The sequence below is a fragment of the Lygodium microphyllum genome, chromosome 19 (assembly GCF_053477565.2).
Source record: "Lygodium microphyllum isolate KBCC chromosome 19, Lygodium_microphyllum_v1.1.10, whole genome shotgun sequence".
Classification (NCBI taxonomy): Eukaryota; Viridiplantae; Streptophyta; class Polypodiopsida; order Schizaeales; family Lygodiaceae; genus Lygodium; species Lygodium microphyllum.
This window is the reverse complement of record NC_141153.1, coordinates 124,921,113-124,939,184: the sequence shown is the minus strand read 5'-3', so window position 1 is coordinate 124,939,184 and position 18,072 is coordinate 124,921,113. Positions and strand designations below refer to the sequence as shown.

General features: G+C 39.5%; 1 protein-coding gene across 1 annotated transcript; it reads right to left on the bottom strand.

Annotated features, from left to right (window-relative positions):
- Window positions 1–971: 971 nt before the first annotated feature.
- On the bottom strand, window positions 972–16,704 carry LOC148020344 (lactoylglutathione lyase-like). Its single transcript, XM_087700651.1, has 9 exons — window positions 16,147–16,704; window positions 14,772–14,949; window positions 14,548–14,672; window positions 8,265–8,329; window positions 7,889–8,101; window positions 7,745–7,792; window positions 7,401–7,508; window positions 7,157–7,297; window positions 972–1,134 (listed from the first exon to the last, which is right to left on the bottom strand). Exons 1-9 carry the CDS (start codon window positions 16,340–16,342, stop codon window positions 1,093–1,095), a joined length of 1,116 nt encoding a protein of 371 aa, XP_087556777.1. The 5' UTR covers window positions 16,343–16,704; the 3' UTR covers window positions 972–1,092.
- Window positions 16,705–18,072: the final 1,368 nt, after the last annotated feature.

The following is an 18,072-nucleotide window of genomic DNA, read 5'->3' as shown; positions in this document are numbered from 1 at the left end:
CAAGATGAGTGTACCAACTTGTCACAGTACACAGAATAAAATGTATTTATATATATTAGGGTATAAATAAGGGTGTGTTCACACTCATATAAGTTTATACATGGAGATTAAGGGACTTCACACCCAACACAAATCGGGAGTGCAAAGATACCACCACAAAAAGATGATGGAGATACAATGACAACACAAGCAACACATGACAAAGCTAAAGGTCCTATCCAAATGCTACACATATATTTCTCTCATCAAGGATGTACGACATATGATGCCCATGATCCTAATCGGATGGAGCTAGGTAGGATGGCATCACACAATGTCACTATATCATTACTTTAAACATCAATATTCAAGGCAAGTGTTCATCACATTTCCATCACCTATATGGATCCAAAGTGATAAATGCAGCAGGGGTGGTTTTAATAAAGATGGCATTATATTGCAGATGTACAGAATCAAAGTTTATGAAGAGGACACAAGACTCCCTCTATCTCATTGATTCTATGCAACCAATAATGAGAAAAAGGGATGCCATCTGATTGTACACCTGCATGATGGTCTACCATGTCATCAAAATTTCTGACTAGCATGCTTAAAATATGGTTAGCACAAATCAAGCTCAGCCAACTTCACAGAATGTGTAAGTAACATTACCTACCACCATCACAATGTGCCAGACAACTGCTGATCTTTCTTTAAAGAAATGTTTAGCTGGTGGAAGACGATATTACGAGAGTGATTGAATATGACTGACAGCCTATTGTTGGTGAAGACCTGAACAAGAACTAGTTCTTAGCTATTGTCAGGCCAGACAGTATAGATTCTGATTTCACCTGAAGTTGCAGATTTTATAGTACAAACATAGGAATGAGCAACCAAAGATGCACACTTCCTTAGAAAGCCACAGCAACTGACTGAAAATTAAGGGAATTATAAAATTTTCAAGGCCAGTGGCAAATGTCATCATTACTAGAATAAATTTTACAAACAAGTAAATTCTGCAGGTCTAGGCTTCGTTGAAGTAGTTTTCACACTACAAAACTCTGTTGTATACTGGCGATTGCTCTTGATTCAGATACACCCATAGCTATGAATCTACTCCAGCTCCCTTTGAAAATCCGCATTGTCAACAAACACCTGTAAAATTACAAGAAGTTTAGTTTTCCAGCTCTACTGTAATCTGGAAGAAATGACCTTTTGTTGATTATACAATCATTTTTTATCCCTTTTGCAAATTTCACCTAATTAAAGGAATAACAAAATCACACAACTGCGGCTTTAACAAAGGAAATTTCTCTCTGTAACGGCTGTTTCACCTAATCCAGAGACTTGCACAATCACACAACTGCAGTTTTAACCCAGGAAACTAATCTCGCAGTAAACAGCTATATTGCCAGCTCAGTCACATTCAATACAACATACAAATACAGATAAAAGTCAGAGTGCTATTTGATTGTATTTCTCAAGTTCAAGTTCCTTACTCCAATAGTACAAGCAATGCATAAACAGTCCCGGTTTGACATGAAAAGTTTGCTTTGTTGATCAATTAAAACAAAATTCAGCACATGTTTTTGGGCCCCAAAAGCAGAAAGCCCATATGAACCTTTTATTCTTACTTTCCACCATGGAAAGCAAAACCAAGTCATATTTAATATGGGCAAGCAGAAGGTCAATCAAATAAGTTGTGTCATCCATCATCTGTTCATCCACACATCAACCCAAACGACCACTTCTCAAGCTGTCCAACCAACCAGTCCATCCCTCCATCTAGCAATGCAGCTACCTGCCAATCTATGTATCTAGCAATCAGCGGATTCATTCATTGCTTTGGTCCATTTCATCCCTTCCATCATCCATCCTACTTCATTCCATCAATCTATATGAAACTGGCCTTCAATGGACTAAAGGGCAGCTAGAAACATAAATTTGCAAAGATGATTAAATAGAACAGTAAATCAGCAAGCAAATTGCATGAAACAATGGAGCTAGATTGCTCCCATACTAGCATGATTGTTGGCCTGAAGCTTGGTGTCCCTCGCAATTTTAATTTAGATTGCATTGTCACAAAAGCCTCAAATGTCAAAAACTACTATGTTTTATCACATTGAGTTGGATGCCACAAAACAGCAGTATGCTGCTGATTCGGACTCCAGAGATGTTTATGATCACCTTTGCAATGGCCAAAGGCATGATCATTATGTGCTTTGAGATGGATTTATTATGACACATGGGCGGTTATGTGTCATAAAACAATTGATGCCTAAAGTAATGATTGAAAGTCATGCTTCTTTATATGCAAGACATAGAGGCATTGATGTTATAGTGAAGGCATTGGAGCATTTCTTTTATTGGCCAGCTTTGAGACATGATGTAGAGTAGTTTATGCCCACATGCATTGCATGCCAAAAAGTCAAGTATGATACGCAAAAGATTTGCGAGTTGTTGCTCCCTTTGCCTATTCTTGATAGGCCTAGGCAAAGCATTGCTAAGGATTTTATATTTGATCTTCCAAGGACACCTACTGGAAATGATGGGATGTAGACAATTACACACAGATTTAGTAAATAGACTCATTTTATACCTATTCAATCTTAGGAGATGGTTCTAATGCTAACCAAGTGGCATAGGCATGCTTGAAAATCGACCTTGGAAAATGGCAACTGTGCTAGTCAAGAATGTTAAGGCACAGCCACCAAGGTAGTCCTCCCCTAACATGAAAATGAACTAGTAGTGTAGGGAATGATGTTCAATGATCAAAACATCTCGATTGAAAGGACAAAAGATGGATGGCATGATAATAAAAAAGATGCTTGAGACCCAATCTTAGGAGAGAAGATGCTATCTCTGTGTCCATGTTGATCAAGTATATGGAGACAATACTCACCAAGGCAAGATTTGAACATCCAAATCTTCAGTCCAGTTAGGACCAGTAGATAACCAATGTTAGTCCTGAACAAAAATGTAAAACCTGACATGTAAGTAGAACTAATATACCAATTGCTTTAAATTGAGATGCTTGTGGCACTTTACTGATATTACTGATATGAAACATGAATTTAAGAGATGGTGGATATAGAAGTGAATGAAAAAGTGAGTGAAGAAGAGTGCAGCGGAAGACTAATAAGAAAGCATGAAAGTACGGCTTGGCCTACAGTAGCCAAGACATGTAACATTCTAGCTAGATTGCCACACATAGCCTATAGAATCTATAGCCCTAACTAGCTTAAAGGCCCTAAGAAAACCCTAGAAATCCCAAGAATCTAGCCTAATGGAGAATAATGACCAAACCAATCAAATAGGCTAGCAAGCATAAACTAAGGGAGAGATGCAAAGTCCATCACACCAATACATGGCCACTAATAAACACAAATAGGAGTGTATGGAGAAATTGTACTACCTCCTTGGAAAAGACCCCACCCCCTCTTAAGTTCCATGAAGTGACACTACCACCACCAAAAGTAGTTGAGGATGGTTTTAGGACAGGTAAGGAATTTATGTTTGGTATGGGTAGAATCCCCTTAGTTATGGATGGGAATATTTTAGGCGTAGACCTAATACCATCCACAATTGTCATCTACACAACCGGATTTTTGGCTAAAGGTATAATACCTATTCTTTTAGGCAAGTAATGCCAGAAGGGTCTTTTGATGTGTTCGACTTTACCTCTCATGTTTTTCTTCAATGAAGGAGACTAATCACCAGCAGTGGATTATGGCCCAGAGAACAAAGAGTGACTCACTTGCATGTGGGAGGTGCATAGTGCACAGGTAGCATTTGTAGTAACAAAGCACCAAGGGGTAAAGTGATAAGCCTTTGAGTGTGTAGTGAGGGCCTTAAGCCTAAACGTGGACCAAAGGCAATGTGCTAAAACTGGATACTCTATCGTTGGCCAAAAGTAGGGCCCTAAATTTAATGTAGATGAATCTAAATGTGCAATGGAAATGGGAGAGAAGGGCAAGAACTGTGAGTGTGAAGCATCAAACTCATACTCAAATGAGATAGAAGATATAGGATTACCTTTTGGAGCATCTTGGATCATAAAGTTCTCTTCATATCCATACTAGTACCAATCTAGATCTCCATCATGATTTACAACAGACACTTGCATAATTAAAAAAGCAATGCAAACATTATCCTAATCACACAAACATGATGACAATAAAAAGGCTATACTTCTTAATAGCTTGACAAAAGAAACACGATTCCATCAATTCCAATTGTGATGGTTCTCAAGGTGACTCGAAAGATGAAATATGAAAAAATAGTTGCCACCCTTTTGGATGATGAAAGGCACAACAAAGATACTGACATACAATCGGCAACCTTCTACACCAAGAAACCACCACCCAAGTGCCAATATTGCAAGCATATTGACCACACTATTTGACCAATGCTACAAGAAGAAAGACAAGCAGCACGCCCAACATGCCATGGCCCACTATGAATACCTTATTAGATAGACCTTGATGAGCCACCTACTACTTCTGACCAAGCCCTTAATGTATTTGCTTAGTCATTGTCTCTTGGCAATGATGAACCCTATCAATATGTGTTTTGAATTAAAATCATAAATAAATAAATAAATAATGTGTTTTGAAATTAGACATTGACCATGCCAATGCATGTGTTAAGTCCCTTCCAAACACATCTATTATGTGGGATAGTTTGCTTGGATTTTTATCCAAAAAGCCTTTGACATTTAGAGAGGCACAGTCATGTGAAAACAAGAGAAAGTGGGAGCTTGCTATGCAAGAAGAGATAAAGTCTCTATATGCAAATAACACATGGGAGCTTGTACCTTTGTCTAAGGATAGAAAAGCTATCCCTAACAAATGGGTTTACAGGTGAAATGTATTAATGGGAAGCCCAAGTACAAGGCACGGTTGGTTGCTAAGGGCTATACACAAAAGGAAGGCATAGACTTCCAGAAGATCTTTTCACCAGTGGTGAAAATGACTATGCTCCGTGTTTTATTTGCTCTCACTGCATCGTTGGATTTAGAGTTGGATCAGATGGATGTGAAGACTGAATTTCTTCATGGTAACCTGGATGAAGAGCTGTACATGAAACAACCCGAAGCTTTTGCTATTCCAGGGATTTTGGTATTTCTTCATATACTCTAGTACTTAGTTCTGATAACTAGAGTGCAGTATGTCTTGACCTATGTATAAATCAACGAGATAACCTAACCTAAAATACCGAGAATGTTAAAGTGAAAACAATTATGAAATACTCGACAACCCTTAAAATATCAGAAAATTAAATAAATATGGAAAGTCTGTAGGACTTATTGGACATTGATAAGAATTTATCGATACAAATTCTAAAGTCTATACAGACTTGGAAAAGCATTTGAAATCCTGCTATGCACGGGTTAGGGCAGGACAGTGCATGAATTACATGCCATAGGTATGAATGCCCATATTATCTTTTAGGGCAAAAATACCAAATTTTTCATAAGGATAAAATAAACTTTAGATTCGCGAAATAACTTTCAGATCCCGAAAAAGAGTTGCAAGTAGGAAGCGAAACCCTAAGAATAAGGTGGAACCTTAAAAAAGAAGCCCTAGATTTGGATGGGGCTGCTTTCTATGCTAAAAACACTTGTTGTTGTTTCTTTTTTATATATGTATGCATTGATGATTACACAGGAAAGATTGATTGTGCTTGCAACAGTTAGATCTGATTCTAAATATATAATCAAGATAATAAGAGGAAAGATTGCGCTATACCTTCCTCATAGCTAGACGCGGAACCCTGCTCCAAGGGGGATTATTTTGTACCGCCGTTAGGAGCTTTGAACCAGCTCCGACAGCGAGAGGTCGCTTGGTGAAAAATCCGTTAGGCAAGAGGAGACGAGAGTGCCACGGAGGGACTCTCGCCGTAAATCTCTCGATTGCTCCTAGAAACTACCTGACCCTCATACAAATCAGAATAGGATCCTGGAGTCCCCGATACTAGTGAAGGAATGGAAATCTTGAAAGATTTCTTTTCTTCTATGTAGACAGAAGAGATTTTCCGGTGAACGGAGGTTTATCTTTTGCATAGGGAGAAGGGGAAAATCATTGTAAATAACTTTGCGAAATATGTTTTGCCAAAAGATTATTTTCTCTGTCTTTGCGTTGTGCCCTAAAAATTACGCAAAGGAACTTGTGATAACGGGTTAATTAATGAAGCCGCTTTCATATGTCATAACTTAATGTGATAGGTAATTAGAAAACTAAAGAAAACCATTTGTGGGAAGCGAGTGGGCAAGATCCCTAACGGATCAGTCCTATGGATGGGTGGTCTCGGTAAGATGGGAACTTCTCTCAAGAGATTGAACGAAACGTTAATTAGGAAAAATTAGGTAGAGCTGAGCGTTGACTTACCTAGGGTCAGATCTTAAAACCTTGATTAAAAATTATCTTAGGGGAAAGGTGCGGCGGTTGTGCGAGAGCTCCGTTAGGATTCCCCGAATCTTAACCAGTTATTACTGGAATAAAGCGTTGCACTCCATGAACCAAGGGTAGCTACAATCGCTCCAATCGGACGAGAAGCCCTTGTGTGACACCTCCGATAGAGCTAGCTGATGTATCGAGACCTCAGTTGTCAAATTAGGACCCCAAGCTTGCAGGTTGATCCTCATGGGCCGATACCTTCCGTTACGGGGTGGACTCTAGGAAACCTAGACGATAGAACCCGTGCATTCTTGCGAGTGCCGGGCGACGCCGTCTAGGATAGTTCCCTAATGAACCACTAAAATGTGCTACAAGGGAATTGTTAGGCAGACACGTGACAAAACCAAGTTTGAACGCAGATCCTGATTAGCAGCCACAAAAATGCTTCCAATGTGAAACAATCCATGCTTTGATTCTGTTGAGGACCAAGCACCCCAAGTTGAAATATGCAAAAAAAAGAAGGTATGGATATGCAAAAGATCAAGAAGCTAGCAGAAGTAACAACTGGGTGCGGTAGATGTAAGCTGCCACAAACATTAATTGCCAACATCTTCATAACTTGCTCAGAAGCTTCTACAACATGCACCCTTGATAAGGGCCTGAGCAGTGATAACAACGTGCGTACATGCAAAAGCTCTCAAAGACTATAATCAGACAATCAGCTGTAAAATTATAAAGGATGAAATAGAATTGATAAGTTATGGTGTGAAGAGGCCTACCGACTTCCACCCATCAGGATCAAGACAAGCAGTGATTTTGGTGTTTATTCCGGGCAATGGGCCTGGTTCACGTGTAATTTTACCACCTACTTCACGAATAGCTTCTGCAGTCTTATATACATCATCTGTTCCCACAGCAATCTGCCATTCAAATTTGTAAATAATCAGAAATATTGTAGAATGCAACTAATTATCTAGCTTTGTAAAATTCAACCTGCATACATCCTGAAAATGCACACCCTACCTGGGCATAAGCATTGCCTTTGGAATAATCAGTAACACCATAATTGTACGTCAGCTCCAATACAGTTGTTTTATCCTCAGGGCCATAGCCTAGCATCGCAATGGTGTACTGCAGCCAAAAAAGCCAATCCAATATCACACACATGGTTTACTGGTTATATAATATCAAGTGTTATTTAAGAAGCAAGAAGCTCAGGAGATGCTAAATGCAACAATGATTGTACTTGGCACTCCTTGCTGACATTAGGTCGTTGAACCTAACTTTTTATTTCCATGCTTCCTCTTTCTTGTCAAAATGCATGGATTGCAAAGCTAAAAATGAAGTAGACAGAAAGGCTTCAGCACCTTCTGTTCTGGGTTGTCACGAGTCCGAAGCAGTTGCATACCAAAGGCCTGCAAATAACTCAAGCCAGTGAAAGTGGATTCATCGTTCACTTACTAGCCTTCACATTCAAGTAATTAGCATGGTTGTCTAGAATTTAAGCTTACTTTTTCATAGAAATTAATGGATCTATCCAAATCTCCAACTCTGAGCATGACTTGGCAGAGAGGCTCTGGAGTGGGTCCTCGCTGAATAAGCTCGAACTTATAGCCATCTGGGTCTTCAACAAACGCAATGACTGTGCTTCCTCCTTTCACAGGCCCTGGTTCTCTAGTGACTTTACCTCCCTTTGCTTTGATAAGGTCTACTCTCTTATGAACCTACATGAACAATCATTTACATAATTAACATAACATAAAAGCCAAAGCCTGTCCAAGTCCAGTATCCAAGGCTTCGAGTTGGAAACCACTTCTACATGATGGAACACAAAATTTATACATACAGCGATCTTAGCATAGCACTTATCCAGCCAGGTGAACTTACATCTTCAACTGCAACGCCAAAATGTCCAAAGCCTGTTCCTAAGTCATATTTGTCAATCCCATAATCTGTCATCAAAAATGTTATAGTCATCAGTTTGAGTGAAGTAATAGTGTCATCTTGTGAGATGCTTGATCAGGAGATGTTGTACGTATGGCAAGACTAAACAAGGAATTCGAATGTTCGACACATGGAAGAGCACAAACTGTTGTTTCTATATCACCCAAGGTACCCCAAAACAAAATGCATAAGCCTGTAAAGTTGCCATCTTAAAATGAAACTATACCTTGCAGATGGGTTATGAGAATTGACCATAATGCATAATATTAAATACATGTCCACACCCACAGCATCTCATATAAGCATGCTACTACATGTGAGCTAACATGTTTGAGTCAGTTGAATAAGACAGTGACACAAAGACACATTGAAAGAGCTGGGGTCTCCATGACATGAAACAATCATACTGTTTCAAGCAGTGCAACCACTTTTTACAACAATACCAAATATTGTGTCAAGAATCGTGTGGTGGAGAGACTTGCTTGAGCTGCTGCGCCAAACACATATTGTGTATACAAGAGGAAGCTCACTCAAGAACACAAGAAGAGAGATGGAGCCCAAAACGTTTTCTTGCTGATTTCTTTTTCTTCCACACACTATACAATGTACACAAAGTATAAATAAGATACAACATAAAGGAAAGTGGCCTACTAAGTCAAATAGTGCATAACAGACCACACTAATTGACCGGAGCTATATCTTTGCCAGCTATAGGTAGGTGTAACAAACTAAATATAATAAGTGATAAGTCGGTAGCCATTTGAGTATCATAATGACCACCAACGTGCTAAGAGTAGACATGCGGACTCATCTAGCCAAGCGGTCCATCATCAATATCTGCGTGTGTTGAGCTTGCCATCTCAACACTCCCCCTTAAGCTCAACTCTTATCTCTGCAACTCCAAGTGAACTTCGAAACTTTCGAAGCTTCTCTGCACCCAATGCCTTCGTAAAAATATCAACTATCTGATCCTGTGTGCTAACATATACCAAGTTAATCTCTCCTACAAGTACCTTCTCTCTCACAAAGTGATAGTGCACCTCAATGTGTTTTGTTCTAGCATGGAATACTGGATTCCTAGCTAGCTGTATGCTGCTCATGTTGTCACAATAAATGACAACTAGATCATCTCCCTACACATCCAAATCACCTAATAACTTTTGCAACCATACCACCTTACATGCTGCTATAGCAGCACCTCTATACTCGGCCTTTGTACGCAATAAAGCAACTGTAGATTACTTTTTGTCACTCCATGTAACTGTTGCACTACCAAGGAAAAACATGAATCTACTAGTAGATATTCTGTCTGACATACTACCAGCCCAATCTGCATCTGTGTATCCAAAGATCTATATATATACTTACCTGCCTCGTAAAAAAATCCATAATGTACAGTGGACTTCACATATCTCAATATACGTCTAACTGCATCCAAATGAGACTTTCTAAGCATCTGCATAAACTGATTGACAAGGCCAACACAGCATAGCTCAAGTCTAGCCTTGTGATAGTCATGTAAATCAAACTCTCTACTATCCTCCTGAACATAGGAGGGTCTTCTATCTCATCCCCAACGTCAGCATTCAACTTCACATTTTGCTCCAATGATACTGAAAAGGCTTACATGCTGTCATACCATACTTGGATAACATATCCAAGCCATACTGTCTTTGGGATAGCCATATATCACATCACATCTGATCACCTCAATACCAAGAAAGTATCTCAGCTCACCCAAATCTTTCATCTTAAATTTTTTCTTCAAAAAATCCTTAACTTTAGCAATTCCATTGTCACTATCACCTGTAATAATCAAGTCATCCACATAAATGACTATGATGACCAAACCTGTATCTTCCCTTTTCACATAAAGTGAGTGATCAACATCGGAAATACAAAATCCAATATTGACAAGATACTCTCCAATCTTGTCAGACCATGCTCTAGATGCTTGCTTTAGCCCATAGAGTGTCTTCTTTAACTTGCACACATATGTGGGATGCTCTAAATCCTCATAACCCGCTGACTGCTCCATATACACTTTTTCTTGCAATTCACCATATAAGAAGGCATTCTTAACATCCATTTGCTGCAAACTCCAACCTTTGGCTACTGCCAAGGCAATCACGCATCTAACAATTGCCATCCTAGTAACTGGACTGAATATCTCTTCATAATCTATGCCATATGTTTAAGCATAGCCTTTTGCAACCAGCCTAGCTTTATACCTATTAACTAAACCATCTGTATTATACTTGACTTTGTAAACCCACTTACAACCAATAGCTTTCTTACCCTTAGACAAGGATACCAAATCCCAAGTCTTATTGGCTTCTAATGCAGCCATCTCCTCATCCATTGTTACATCCCAATGACTATGACCAATAGCATCCTCAAAACAAGTGGGCTCAATATCCTCAACTAGTTTCACCATATAAGCATAATAGTGAGCTGCATAACCTTCAAAATCAAATCTTTTAACAGAGTATCTGACCCTGCTAGACCTGTGTACCACTAGATCACTCAATGGAGCCTTTACATTACTATGAGCTCTCTATACACCTGGTGTCCTAACTGAAGGAATACCAAGCTCATCATCCAAAGTTCAAACTCTCTAAACCACTAGAATCTCCATCAAATCCCAAATGACTAGTAGATGCATCATTACCATCCAGCACTTGCTTATTTCCTTTGTCTTTTCCTGCAACACTTATAGATCCACCTAAAGATATGGGGCTACTTCTTAGTCTCCCAGACCAAGGGCTCACTGTAGATGTAGTACCAAATGATATTTCTGGTTCACTAAGACTCCATGATTCTTGCTTTTCTTTCTACACATAGCTATCATAATCATTATCATCATCTAATATATCACCAACAGGTGCATACCAACTGCTCATCTCATCAAAAATAACATCCCTGCTCACTATGAACTCACCTGTGACAGGATCATAACAACGATATAATTTCTGCTCTAAAGAGTATCCAATAAAAATACATTTTTCAACCTTTGGATCAAGCTTCTTCCATAGCTCATCTGACACATAAACATATGCAACACAGCCAAATACCTTGAAGTGTGATATATCGGGCTTCTTGCTAGTAAAGTATTCTTCTGGAGTTATTTCATGAACTGCAACTGTGGAAGTTCTATTCATAATATAAATAGCAGTATGGATAGCTTCAGACCAAAAATGTTTTAACATATTCTTTTCAGTCATTAATACTCGTGCAACTTTTGCAGTATACCTATTTTTTCTTTCTGCAATCTCATTTTGCTGTGGGATATACCTGCAAGTAAATTGTCTCTTTATCCCTTGAGTCCTCAAGAAGCCACTAAACTCATTAGAGAAATACTATTCCTCTCCCTCTAATCTCAAACACTTTACTTTGAAGCCTATTTTTGTTTCAATAGCTGCTTTGAAATATTTGAAGTGCTCAAATACATCACTCTTTTCCTTCATGAAATATATCCATAGCTTCCTTGAACAATCATCAATATATGTGACAAAGTATTTGCTGTCACTAAGAGATACATTCTATGTAGACCTCCAAACATCTATATACACTACATCAAGTATATTTCTGCTCACTTCTCTATCATGCGAGAAGGATTGTCTTACGTACTTACCAAACTAGCATGCTTCACAAACTTTATGAAATTTTACAACTCTACAGAAAGGCAACCCTGTAACCAATCATCTAGACTGCATTAATTTTACCCTTTACACATTTACATGTCTAATACATTTATGTCATTTTAATATCTGCAACCGCTTCTTTTTCTTTAGCATACATAGCAACATCCATTGTAAGAATTCCAACATCTAAAGTGAACATGTGGCTAACTCTACTTCCTTTTGCAACCAATCTACACTTATCATTAAAGTCTTGTATAAAACAACATTTTGCATTGAATCGGACCTGCAACCCTTGCTCTACCATTGGGCCAACAGACACTAGATTCTTTGTGATTCAAGACACACATAATACATCTGTCAGACTCTTTGTCTAGTCATCATGCAAGGACAAGGGAACCTTTCCAATGTGTGAAATTGGATGACATAAATCATCACCCGTCTGCACATAATCTAGATTTTGTAAGTCTTGCATCTCTCCAAACTATTCAATATGACTGATCATATGATTAGATATACATGAATCGACATACCATACATCATGTGTCCCCTTTTCTGTAACTACATTTATCATATGTTACATAACTAACAAACGCTCATTTTTATCTTTATTCTGTCGTGAAGACGATATATAGTTTCCTTGCTACAATTTACCACTGTGTATATCATCCTTCTTAGCATAACAATGGACTGCAATATGACTTATTTTACCATAATAATGACAAACAATAGCAGAATTTCCAGAACCTCTGTTCTATCATCAATCTCTTTCTCTAGAGCTCCCCCTGCCTTTAAAGTTTCAGCGGCCTTCTGAAACCTACATTTCACCAAATTGCTAATTGAACCTGTTTTGCTAGTCATCATCAACACGTCTCATACTATGACCTCTCGAAGAGAATCTACCACGTTCCCTTGCTAAACTTGAGTAAAATGCTTGGACTCTGTTCACCATTTCTTTCAGACGAGTCAACCTGCATATTAATCTCTTCGGTAATCATGAGACAGACTAGCTCATCAAAATCTAAAAATGGCTTCCATACGTATACTGAAATAACAAATGATTTCCATGCCTTCTCATTATTAAGGCCACTCAATGTGGATGAAACCAAACCATCATCATCAGACATTGCATCAATCGCTGCTAAAGCATTTACAATACTCATCACCTTCAAAACATACTCATTGACAAACATTTTTCATTTCTACAAGGTATTCAACTCTTACTTGAGTTGAATCTTTCGTGCATTTGTATTTACTGAAAACATGTTCTCAAAATTTATCCAAGCTGCATGTGAAGTTTCTGCATTCTTGATATGTCCTAGCATAGTATTATTAATGACTGCAAATAGCCAATACATCACCTTTTTGTCTTTTGTATTCCATTCTTTTCATACCTTTAATTCATCTGCAATCGGAGGAATATCCAGCTCTGGCTTCTTTTCTTTATCTGAAACAAACTCATAAAGGCTCTTTTCAATGAGAAAGTTTGTCACACCAAACTTCCATAAAGAGTAATTGTTCTTCTCGAGCTTCTCAATAATAGAATTTCCACTATTCTCTACCATTATCACAAAAAAAGATACAACACAGCAAGCTAGTCTTCTGCAATCTTTCACAAGAAGTGCATAGCAATACATCAAGCAACCTTTTTCACTAATTGCTCAATAGTACATGTAATCTGCAACCTGCTTGTAAATAAACCTTATGTTTGCTTTCTGACAAACACCTCAAAAATTACAAATTCGAAATCTGTAACATGTACATCCACTTTCGATCAATACAGCCGAAATCACAGTGTACCCTAAAACTGATGCTCTGCTCGTACACCAAATCTCACAACAATCTGAGATTTTCGCTCTACCCTGCTTCTAGTGCCTTCACAGGCACTATCCAAGAGAGAGTGAAAGAATAGGAGAGCTTCTTACACGTTGCTTGCTTACTCAAACCTTGCTTCTTTTCCTTCATTTTAGCCTTCAAAATCAGTCTCTCTAAGTGGCAGCTCTGATACCATGTCAAGAATCGTGTGGTGGGGGGACTTGCTTGAGCTGCTACGCCAAACACACACTGTATACACAAAAGGAAGCTCACTCAAGAACACAAGAAGAGAGATGGAGGCCAAAACGTTTTCTTGCTGATTTCTTCTTCTTCTTCCACGCACTATACAAAGTTTAGATAAGATACAACATAAAGAAAAGTGACATACTAAGTCAAACAGTGCATAACAAACTACACTGATTGACCGGAGCTATATCTTTGCCAGCTGTAGGTAGGTGTAACAAATTAAATATAATAAGTGATAAGTCGGTGGCCATGTGAGTATCATAATGACCACCAACGTGCTAAGAGTAGACGTGCAGACTCATCTACCCAGGCGGTCCATCATCAATGTCCACAAGTGTTGAGCTTGCCATCTCAACATATTGGAAGTTTAACTAAAGTTCTACGACACTATTCTTTATCCTTCATGCATTGTCCAGCACACGTATAATAGTTGCCTAAAAGAAGGCTAAATTCCTAATTAAGCTCATAAAGCACAAATTTGACAATGGGAATTGCAAAGGTATACAAAAAAAGTAGTAACATACTGTAAGTTAGCTCAACGACAAAATGAGAATCCTCGGGGCCATATCCAAGGAATGCATTGGTATATCTTTCCTCTGGAATATCCCGCTTTCTTAGCAGCTTCATGCCCAGGCACTCTGTGTAGAATCTGCAAACAGGTGAAGACAAAACTGTTTTGATTCTATTATAATGAACATAGATGCATTATAATGGAAATAAAATGACACAGAAAACAGATTTCACCAACTTGATGGTTTTGTCGAGATCTCCAACCCGATAGACAACATGAAGAAGTCGTCTATTATCTCTTTTAGACCACTCTAAAGTGCTCTCTTTTTCAGTGGTAGCTCCAGATGTGGACATATTTGCTTTAACACAGAATTGGTATGGGCTCTGCCGACTCTGAAATCTGTGGAAAAAGCAACCTGTAAAACACATCAACCAGACGATTCAAATTTTCACTTTCCAAGTAATCAAATGTTCAACTAATCACTTGACAGTCCACATACAGCTAACAACTGACAACAGTATTTTCCCTGGGAAAAGATGCGAACCGGCACACATGACCAGATGCTGGCCACTGTGCAGATGACCTTCCCAAGCAGCAAGACCATTTTGTAGGTTGTGGTCGGCATACCAAAGGCATCTGATCAGTGTAGCAAACATCATATGCATAGCAGCCCCAATGCTCTCACCAGCAGGCTAATACTGCAGGATAACTGACAACAAGGCCCGAAGCCCTAACCTTACTCTTTGCATTGCCTTGAAACTCATCACCTCTTAACATCAACAAACACAAAATAATTTCTCTCTTATCGCAGCAGTCACACAGAGAGAGACAGAAAATTCCCTATATAAGCCTCTAGTGCTAGCTTGTACATTCACTAAATAAAAAGGTGGCACAATTTTGCACAGACAATCAAATACAACGCACTGTCATGAACAAGGCACCAACATGTATCATATTACAGTGTACGTTTTACTCTTTTAGTAGTTCCTAGAAGGGAGAGGAATTCAAAACTGAGGGTATACAGCAGAATCTATCCGCTGCAATAGAGTAGCATTAGTTTGCACTTGCAACCTGAATTACAATGGCAGAGTTCCAAGCTCACTGATAATTGAAGACCGGCTACTAAACCAAGTCAGATTTAGGAATAAGCATACGTACACAGGAATGACTCTTGGAATTCAGATGGGTAGCAGAAACCAGGGATCTCGAGCGTGTCACCCTACCACGTGTAAGTAGCTGCATAAGGGACTTGTAAGTTTGTACCACATAGGCTAAGAGGACACAGAACCACCTTGCTAGCATAAAGATGAGAAGTCGCAAGAAGCCAAACGTGGATCCAATTGGAATGTCTGAACAAGTTATCAACTCAAAGCTCTCGCGTTCTTTTAACTAATGGCATGTATAATATGCAAACGATGAGCACAGAATACATCCATTCTTTCGACTAATAACAGTGTGCAAGATGCTCGAATCATGAGAATACATTCATTCGGCATGGATACCATGCGATTGTGATGATCGTTCACAACAACAGCAGCAGCTCTATTCACCAAAAGAAGCAATAACATCAATATTGCGCCTGTCTCGCACAATCCAAAAAAATCGTTTTTACCTTGAAAGGTGTGAGAAGCTATGGCCAGGCGTGGACTGATGCACGGCAAGCTGTGGAAAGCGATGCGGCACCAAGCCTGAGGTTGCGGTGATGAGGCAAGAGACGAGGAGGTGAATGCCGCAGCTCGGCTGAGGGCAGGGGAGGACGTGGAAGCCACGGAGGAGAGGTAATGCTGGAGGCAATGGTGACCTGCCATGGCACAAGGCCGCCTTGAAAGGCCACAATTCTGCTAGATTGGAAATTATATCAGTCACTCCGATAGCAATATGATAAGAACTGATTCCCTGTGGTTATGCGTCTCGCGGGTGTTGAGCTGTTGGAGCAGGTCTCCAAACGACCTGTCAGGATGCCTCTCCGGTGATGAGAAATGGATATGGAAGAAGAAGCAGAAGAGGAAAAAGAAACCTGCATATACCTGGCTATACCCTGTCCTGCCTTATTAGACAGATGGACAGAGCGCGAGAGAGAGAACAGATCCCTGGATCAATCCATGTGCGCCCCAGAGCACAGGTTTGTTTTCTCTCTCTCTCTCTCTCCCTCCCGGTCCCGGGTGATCCCTTTCTTCGCCAACTCACCACTTATATTCGCCTACGTGTCATGCCCAATCCTTGGACCAAAGGTTTGAAAGACTCTCACCAAAGGAACTTTTTAAATGCGACACAAGACAGATAAATTTACATCCAAAATATATCGTTAGATGCATACGACCACTTTATGTATTTCTTCAAAATCTTTACTATTAGTTAAGGGAAGACGGGGGCGGGTGCCACATGGCAGCCCCCAACCTCCCCACAAAGAAACGCAGGGGCGGATGCCATGCGTCCAGCACCCGCCCTCGCCGTGAAAATCGCGCCCGTCCCGGCGCGAAGTGCCGCGGCGAGTTTAGGCGCGGAGCGCCTAGTAGTGTCTTAGCACCCTCTTTCAAACCACAATGAGGGAGACTTAGGCTGGTTACACATCAAATGGCGGATGTCTCAAACTATGGGCAAAAACCTTTACACACTAAAAGGATACATTTTGCAAAAAAAAAATTGATTAGTTGCAAATACAAAAATGTCAGAACAAGTGATAAGTAAGTATTGGAGAGAATTAGAACCTTTGACGTGTCTAGCTCTTTTGGTGTGAACTTCTCTTCCTCGTCCCATTGCCATATTCTACTACAATGCATACAAGGGAAGGACTAGTAGAGGTACAGGGCCTTGAGGAGAGCAGGAATCCCAAGCTACATAAGTCTTCGAATTGGAGAAATGAAGTTACACTCTTGTGTAGATCAAACAAAAGGAAGCAAACCCAATCTATAAGTTGTCTTTCAAGGCCATGGTTGTTGACTTATAGAGAATCCCAACAAGTAAGAGGAGTGACCGTTGACGCTTACGGCTTATTAGCAACCACTAAAGGCCTTAAAGGCCATTTATTCATTTATTCCATAGGTGTTGACACGTGGCCTCTTCCCCTTTTCTCCATGGAAAGATGGAGAAACGACTTTGAGGTGACGGATTTCTTGCAAGTGACCAAAGACCCTCAAATCACATGGTTGAAGTAGACCAATGCATGTGAGTTGACCAAGCTAAATGGGAAGGTGGAGAAATGGCAACAATGTGATGGCCCTAAGGTGATGATTTCTTGCATGTGACCAAAGACCCTCAAATTGGCATGGTTGAAGTAGGGATTGAATTTGAAACCTATCCATCCTTTCCTTCAAAGAATCCTTTTCATGCATGAGGGATTTCAAAATTCTAGGGAAAAAAAAGCTTTGTTGGACAATAGCATAAGGCTTGCCAATAATATGAGACATCCTATTTACCATAACATTCCATTATTCTTGCATCAACTCATTCAAAGGATTGTGTGTATTGGTAAGACAATTTTACATAAAAATTGAATCTTTAATATCCACACCCATATCCTATAGCATTTGTTTTTCTA